Genomic DNA, 8882 nt, shown 5'->3' with positions numbered 1-8882 from the left:
GCTTTTCTTCTCCTTTAAGCAAATATGCACTTAATGAACTCCCTCAACCCAACAAATATCCTCCTGCAAAACAACTAATGCGTTGGGTCTCCAAGTGTTTCTTTAGACTAAAGCTTTAATTAGAAGATAGTTGATTTATATACCGTAAATGACAGTGGAAAAATAGTAAATTAGCTAATTTTTTTGCCACATTTTGCCAAAAAAATGACACCCATAGACTCCAATGGGTGAAAAAAAATTGTTGCTCGTCAATAAACGTCAATGCGTTTCTGTAAATGTTGGCTGTTTTGTGAATTTTCGGAGAAATGGGTCAGATTCGACCATCCCTGTTGATAAATAGATTATAAAGACAATTCTAGAAGAAGATTGCAGTGAAGTTTAAGTTTTGCTTGACTTACCAGTTTCAGATAGAAGTTTGGTGGTTTCCAAAACCTTCTCAGTGTAAACACCAGCTTCATAATTTTCCATTTCTGCATTAATGATATGAATTACTCTGGCAGCGCGCCCTCTTATCGCCCCTGCCGTTCTGTCGAGTGTATCTACATCACCTTCTTGCAGAGCTATGACGCATTTATTCACATCCTCCAGAATATGGTTCTCTTTAAAAAAAAACAAGAAAGAATGTGTTCTGCGTAATACTTTTCACCAAATGGTAACATTGATAAATCTGCCCCTACGTTTTTAGAAAGACACATAATTTCACTATTAAAGGACCAGTAACATCAACTTTTTTTTAAATTCGTTAGTATACAATAAAAAAAACACAAAGACAAATTAAACTTTTAAATTACTAAGTCTTTATTAAGAAATACTTCACCGAAACTCTGCTTGTGCTCCTCTTCAGAAAAGGTGATCCTGTGATCCATCGTGCGGCACTCAATTTCTCCTCCCAGGGAGGAGAAATCGAGCTCCACGCAATGGATCGTAACCATGTTGGCTTTTCTGAAGAGGAACGCAAGCGGAGTTTCGCCAAGTTATTTCTTAATAAAGACTTAGTGATTTCAAAGTTTAATTTGTCTTTGTGGGGTTTTTTTTCGTTGTACACTAACAAATGTTAGTATGTTAGTATGTTACTGGTCCTTTATGGATATGTATCAAGATATATTAAAGCAATGTATCAGTGGCGTAACTATAGAGGAAGCTGATGGCCATGGGAGGGACTAAACCTTGGGGTCCGCTTCCTCTATAGTTTGAAAGAATCCCTCCCTCCCCAGCAGTTCACCTACTTTTGAGCAGGGACTCCATGTGGGTGGATGCAGAGAGGCATCAAAATCGAATGGCAGGGGACGGTAAAGGATAGGGAGCAAGTGGGGAGGTAGTTGGCAGACAGGGGGTTTTGCCATAAACCTGGCCCCACCAAAGACATTTTTTGCAGGGGTCCCGGCACACACCAGTTATGCCACTGATGAGTATGATATTTATTGTTGTCCTCCATTGTTTATTCATTGCTGACAAACTCTAATATGTTTTACAAAGATTGTTAATCACATATACTACAGTACCAAAGTTTTTGGAGCAACTTATAAGAACAGCTTGCAGGCCCAATCTAATTCTAAAATCTTTTTGATTGAGTCACATGATTTAGTGAAATTGTGAAGGAAACATCCACCAATTCATACTCAGGTCTAGTAACCCATAGCAACCAGAGGTTTGCTTTTAAACAGCTGAACAGTGAAAGCTACCTGATGATTGTCAACTATGGCTTACTTGACCAGTACACACCTTGGTTGCTACAGGTTATGAGACCAGTAGCAAACTTTTGTTGCTATGGGTTTCTAGACCAGTAGTAAACTTGTGTTTCTATGGGTTACTAGACCAGTAGTAAACTTGTGTTTCTATGGGTTACTAGACCAGGAACAAACAGTAAAATATATTACCTCTGTTTATAAAGTTATTTCTGATTTGTTAAAAAAAATATTCCTCTAAGACAACTCATTGGAATCTAAGGAAACACACTATTAGTGATGGGCGAATTTGCGCCGTTTCACTTCACGGAAAAATTCTGAATTTCCCGTGAAATTTGCGAAACGTCGAAAAATTCGCGAAACCGCGCCGGCGTCTCGTTTTTGACGCCAGTGCCCGTTTTTGACGACAGCGCCCGTTTTTTTGACGCCGGGGCCCATTTTTGACGAATTTTTTCGGATGAATTTTCGCGGGCATTTCGGCGAATCGCGCAAATTTGCCGCGAATTCGCGCTTGCCGAATAAATTCGCCCATCACTACACACTATTTTACTTACTTAATTTCTCACATATAATTTATTAATGTATACAAGCAGGTAGAAATTTTTTTTGTCATTCATGGGGTGCAATAAGGACAGAAAATTATACATTAGTGCTCATACTTCAAGCACTTGTGTCTGTGTTTTTGCTGCCCTCTGTACCCTAGGGCAGGTTCCCAGATCCAATGGAGATTGTGACTATCCACACTCCATAACTTGTGAGTCTAAATGACGGGTAGGGGTAGAACAGGCAATGTTTATGTTCCCTCACAAATATAGCAATTCCAAATGCAAGCAGTGCTGTATTTATCTGACAGGGTGCAAAGTATAAAAAAAAAGCCATGCACCCACATTCACTGTCAGTATAAGAGCCCTTGTATCAAAAGCATTCCCTTTACTGAAACAATTCCTAGCGTCTCCCCCACAATGAATACAATTCATTAAACTCATGGGGATCTAGGGGTCTTTGTAGATAACACGTTGTCTAATTCTGGGCAGTGTCATTCTGTGGCTACTAAAGCAAATAAAGTTCTGTCTTGCATAAAAAAGGGCATTAACTCAAGGGATGAAAACATAATTATGCCTCTTTATAGGTCCCTGGTAAGGCCTCATCTGGAGTATGCAGTTCAGTTTTGGACTCCAGTCCTTAAGAGGGATATAAATGAGCTGGAGAGAGTGCAGAGACGTGCAACTAAATTGGTTAGAGGGACGGAAGACTTAAATTATGAGGGTAGACTGTCAAGGTTGGGGTTGTTTTCTCTGGAAAAAAGGCGCTTGCGAGGGGACATGATTACACTTTACAAGTACATTAGAGGACATTATAGACAAATGGCAGGGGACCTTTTTACCCATAAAGTGGATCACCGTACCAGAGGCCACCCCTTTAGACTAGAAGAAAAGAACTTTCATTTGAAGCAACGTAGAGGGTTCTTCACAGTCAGGACAGTGAGGTTGTGGAATGCACTGCCGGGTGATGTTGTGATGGCTGATTCAGTTAATGCCTTTAAGAATGGCTTGGATGATTTTTTGGACAGACATAATATTAAAGGCTATTGTGATACTAAACTCTATAGTTAATATAGGTATGGGTATATAGAATTTTAATTAAAAGTAGGGAGGGGTGTGTGTAGGGATGCTGGGTTTTCATTTGGAGGGGTTGAACTTGATGGACTTTGTCTTTTTTCAACCCAATTTAACTATGTAACTATGTAACTATCTTTCCTCATAACATCATGCATGTTAATTATTTTACTTAAACTGAATTATTGATCCCCTTGACCCATAGCACAAATAAAATGACCAGCAAGTCTACAGCATAAAGCTCTTTGCTTCTAAAATTGGATGTGAAATGATGTTTCCTCTAAATGAGAGTAACAAGATGGCAGGGAACCAGTAGCCATCAGCTTTTTAGCCAACTGCATTTCAGCGCTTTTGGTAACTGGTGGATTGCTAACAAGCTGAAAAGGCCATTGTGGAACAGAAGCCAGCTTACTTTTACTCCATCATAACAAAACGGATGACAACTCAAATGGCCCCAACTTATAGGAGATAATAAGCAATATAAAGAATGCAAGAGAGTTTGTAGACCTCATCAAATGTTAAAGTGGTAAAACAGGGCTCTGTCGCTCACTCAGTAGATTAGAGAACACAATGAGTCTGAAATATGCAGAATCCAAATCTAAACAAATGATTGCTTTGCAAAAAAAGTAATGGAGACTAAAGACAGCAGCATTGATATTGGAACTGTGTAGTGTGCACATATATCAGGGAATGAAAGAAACAGATGGGTTTATTATAGCTCTAAGTGCTAAATGCTAAGTGCAAAGTTTGGAGCAAATCACCTTATTTGTTTACCCACAATGTATGATTTTATGTTTTGGACCACAGCATTCTCTAGTCAACCTGGAACTGGTAGTAATTCCAGGGTTCACAGAATGCTGCACCCCTCCTCTGGAATTCTCTCCCAGTCTGTCTGGCTTTTTTCCAACCTTTCTGCTTTCAAAAGATCTCTTAAACTTACTTCTTTAGAAAAGTCTACCCTCACTCTGTTTAGCTACCAAAGGCAATACCATATACTGCATCTCTCACCTGATTATTTCTGATATTGCCCACTCCCACACCTTGTGTCTCATTCCTTCCCCTTTAGATTGTAAGCTCTTTTGCATAGGGCCTCCCTCACCTTTTATACCAGTACTGGTCGTTATGTATGCAACTCTGTATGTTCTAAGTATGTAATTCATGTGATGTCTTTGTATAAGCACATTTATTTTACAGCACTGCACAATATGTTGGCGCTTTAAAAATACATGTTAATAATAATAATAATAATAATACATGTCAATAATAATAATAATACTAATAATAATACTAATAATAATAATAATACTAATTAATAATAGTAAAGGCTAAACTGGTGAATTGGAGTTTGCCGCAAATTACTTGGTGCTTTACTGGCACAAGTACAATACCTAGATGAACAGTGTCAATGTTTTCTCCAAATTTTTATTCGTTGTAGGACTTTGCACCTGCTCTTCTGTTATAAATGAGGCCTTCTGTAAAAAGGGATCATTTACTATATGAATGGCAGTGTGCAAAAATAATGCATAAAGAACTTTTTGCACTTTGAACACTTACTTCCCTGAATGTATAATTGTTGATGTACAGAGACTTGTGGCTACCCCTTAAATACAAAGCTTTCTGCCTCCTATTTGTCACCTAACTTGCATGCCATTCAGAGCAAACAGTAAAATTAAATTCAAACCCAGTTGACTTTTAAACAGAATTCAATGAAAATGGGCAAACGTTGCAGCTAAAAGTTTAGTCTATCCAATTGCATCGAAGTAGACATAATCACTGGTTGTAGCCGTTACCAAAGCATACTGTAGGTCCAGGAGTATTATCCATAAATCCAGTTACAATTGGCTATATTTCTTAAGATCTCAGCCCCACTGTAAGGAATGCACTCACCCAACATTCCTAAGAAACAACTGCTCTCTACTTTTTGTGCTTATAGTGATACTGACACTAAAAAACTACTTTTTAAAACATAAATGAACATTAAAAGTTACCAATAGGTTTTTTTTGCTGAGATGTTTCTAAACCTGAATGTTTTCCCAACCTGACGGTCCCATCTCAGCCTGTCAATTAAAGTTTCTAATGCTAACGGACTCCTGCTGCACAAATATGGCAGCCCCCTCCAACAAGAACATGAGGCATCAGACAGGTAATATAAAAGCATTGTGCAAATACTTTATGTAGCATGCAAAGCCAATATTATGATAGATGTAAAAAAATCATAATTTATAAGTAGCATGCAAAGCCAATATTATGATAAATGTAAAAAAGTCATCATTTCTGGTGTCAGTATCTCTTTAAATATCCCTTACCTGAGACAGAGAGGAAGTCATCAACTGATGTGATGTCATCAACAGCCTCCGTAAGAACTCGAACCTGTTTCTCCCACTGATCCTTGAATACATCCATGTTGTCTTGAGCAACTTTACTCTGGGGCCTGGCAGCCAATGTCAAGGCTGCATTGATGACCTAAAATAAAAACGACTCACTTTCATTACTAGTACAAGATACTACAGGTATGGGATCTGTTATCCAGAATGCTTGGGACCTGGGGTTTTCTGGATAAGGGTCCGTAATATGGATCTTCATATCTTAAGTCTACTAGAAAATCATGTAAACATTAGTGAAGGGTGAATTTATTTGGCAGGCGCGAATTCGCAGTGAATTCCCCCAATTCGCCGCTGGCAAATAAATTTGTGAAACTGCCGCAAAAATTTGCCGGCGTTAAAAACGAGATGACATTTTGCAAATTTCGTGGGAAATTCGCACATTTTTCACTGAAGCAAAACGGGACAAATTCGCCCATCACTAGTAAACATTACATAAACAAAAAAGTACAAAACAAACACCAAATCCAGGGATAAATGCTGTATATTCCTGTTTTCATATTATGCAATTGTTGGGGGCCACTAACCTGAAAAACAGATTTAACATATGACTTGAATGCTATCGATATTCTCATTTTTGTATTGTTTATATTCCTGTGTAAACCCTCTTTTATTTATCTCCCATTGGGAATGCTAAAGGCTCATTTACAACCATGTGTAAAGTGCAATTTCAGACGCAATTTCAGTCCACTTTTTGTTTTGAAACATACCTGTGGGCAGAGGCTGTCAATCTGCGTTGCTGCCATACGTACTAACTTTACTCCTTCTTCATTATTTGAAATGGAACAAGCCAGATTGGCCACCTGGTGATTGGAAAATACAGACAGAAGAAATGCATGAATGTTTCAGTTCAGTGTAAAAATGGTTAAAATGCAAAAGACTATACAGCATATAATTTTTATATGAATTAATTTTAGTTACAATGAATCTGTGACACTGATTTCTATGCTACACGTTGACTAATGAAATAATATAAATGGCAAATACATATCTTATATGTTATAATCTGCCTTTGGTAATTAGAGAAGTATAACGTATATGTAGCATACTCCTCTCTTTCAGGGTCCAGCAAGATATCACTAAATAGGGGTCCTATGTTGCCTACACATTCAGCCCCTAACAGGCATTTCTTTAGTATCCTGAATCCCACATTGCATAAATATGCTACAATACAGAGGCAAAGGTTAGATTAATGGGTTTTTGGGGAATATCGTTGTCCGTATTAGGCCACTGCATTGCAGTGAGCTGTTTGTGGCCTTCATGACTGTTTCATGAGCCCAGAAATTCCAACCTGCATTAGAAATGGTCCAGGTGAAGCTCTGTCTTCCCAGCTCCTGGCCATTTCTCTGTTCTACCCAGTGGCATAACTAGATATTACTCGACCCCACAGCAAGTTATTTTTCAGGCCCCCAAATATTGAGGTTGACTTGTGCTACCAATATCTAGTATAGGTAAATCTACAACAATTGGACTTGCTGAGTGATCATTGAAGACATTTTACTTCTCATCTGAGCAGTTTCTTCAGTTCAACTGAAGTTGAAACTGTGGGAAGTTCTCAGCATATAGGGGCAAATTCACTAAGATTCGTAGTTGCGCCAGGCGTAAGTTTGCCGCACTTCGCCAGGCGTAGTTTCGCCAGCGCTCTGCAAATTCACTAAAATCCGAAGTTGCGCTCAGGGGTAGCGTAAGGTTATGAAGTTGTGCTAGCGTTGATTCGCTAAGCGAAGCGAAGTTACGCTAGCGATGGTTATTGCCTGGGAAACCTTCAAAACATCAAATAAATTTTTTTTTTGCCCTACACATGTGCCCACTGTATAGTTAAGGTGCCATGAGTAAGGAAATGTAGGGAGGAAGGAGGGGAGCCCCAAAAAAATGTTCTATCTTTTTCAGCCTATCACCCATAATATAGAAAAAACGCCAGCGTTTTTTGGGACTTAGAAAAAATTTGAACTTTTTTTGAAGCAATCCCTATCTACTCTATTGCGCTTCGCCTGGTCTGAGGTGGCGAAGGAAGTCTAGCGTAAAAGGTAGCGTTCAGTACAATGCGTGCGTTAGTGAATTTGTGTAGTTACGTCCAATTCGCCAGGCGTAAGGGTGCGAAGTAACACTAGCGAATTTACGCCAGCGTTCGTTAGTGAATTTGCGAAGTAACGAAAATGCCCAATGCTAGCGAATTGACGCTAGCGTTAGGCGCTTCGACGCTTAGTGAATTTGCCCCATAAACTCTTCCACTAATCCAATTGCAATGACACAGGTGACATCTGAAATTCACAGAGGTGTTGATTCTGTGTAGTTACTGTGATTGGATTACCCAATGTGTCATGCAACTCCTAGAAACAGGTGTTACTTGTGAGAGTTGCATGAATGGATGTGTGAAGTGTTGTGAAAAGGGATGGGCGAATTTGACCCATTTTGTTTTGCCAAAAATTCAAGCCAGCGAAATGTCAAAATATTTTTGTTGCGTGGTGAAATGTATTTTTTGATGTGCAGCTTTTTTTTTTGACGCACAACTCCGTACAAGTCTATGGGCGTCATTTTTGCGGTGAAACAAGGCGAAAAAATTTGGCCATCCCAAGTTCTGAATATGCCAGAGTTCAAACCAGCGGTCTTCTTTATCCAAGATTTGGACCTTGCTATCTTCAAAGGAGTGTCCCTTGTCTTTTAGGTGTAGAAAGACTGCTTGCCCTGTAGAGTTTGCCATCCTATGCTGAGCCATTCACTTGGTGAGTTTGTGTTACCAATATTTATTGAAACTGTATATGAATTACAGCCTCATGGGGACCCTATACATTCTGGGCCCCTAAAGCTGCAGGGTCTGCTTCCTCTTTAGTTACACCCTGTTTCTACCCTGGTCACTACCCTTGTCCATTTCCCCTATCATGCTCCCTACTCCCTCAGGATTTCAGGTGACTTTCTATGCAATGGGGTGACCAGGTGAAAGGGGGTTAAATTGGTATCATTCCCCAAAAATGCAGGTGATCTGACATGTCTGTGAGCCCCATATTAGTTATCCTCAGCATTCCCCCTATTGTAATTGTTTAGTGCATTTGCCTATGGGCACTGTAAGATTTTGACAGTGCAAGTGGGGTGATAAATCTCTTGAAAGAACCATATAACTGTTTATCTATCGTAACATTGAAATTGAATTAGAATATACACATCTCCACATCAGTTCCAATTAAAAACAAGTGTTCCAGAAT

General features: G+C 39.1%; 1 protein-coding gene across 5 annotated transcripts in view; it reads right to left on the bottom strand.

Moving 5' to 3' along the window:
• The window catches only part of ctnna2.L (catenin alpha 2 L homeolog), a 1040499-nt gene that overhangs the window by 119240 nt on the left and 912377 nt on the right, over positions 1-8882 (bottom strand). For all 5 annotated transcript variants that reach the window (XM_041580668.1, XM_041580677.1, XM_041580652.1 and 2 more), the window contains 3 exon segments: positions 6393-6485; positions 5608-5764; positions 399-599 (listed from right to left, as the gene is read on the bottom strand). In XM_041580668.1, coding sequence (XP_041436602.1) covers positions 399-599; positions 5608-5764; positions 6393-6485 — 451 coding nt within the window.

The sequence above is a fragment of the Xenopus laevis genome, chromosome 1L (assembly GCF_017654675.1).
Source record: "Xenopus laevis strain J_2021 chromosome 1L, Xenopus_laevis_v10.1, whole genome shotgun sequence".
In the NCBI taxonomy this organism is placed as follows: domain Eukaryota; kingdom Metazoa; phylum Chordata; class Amphibia; order Anura; family Pipidae; genus Xenopus; species Xenopus laevis.
Note: the sequence above shows the minus strand (reverse complement) of the source record. Positions and strands in the feature narration are given on the sequence as shown.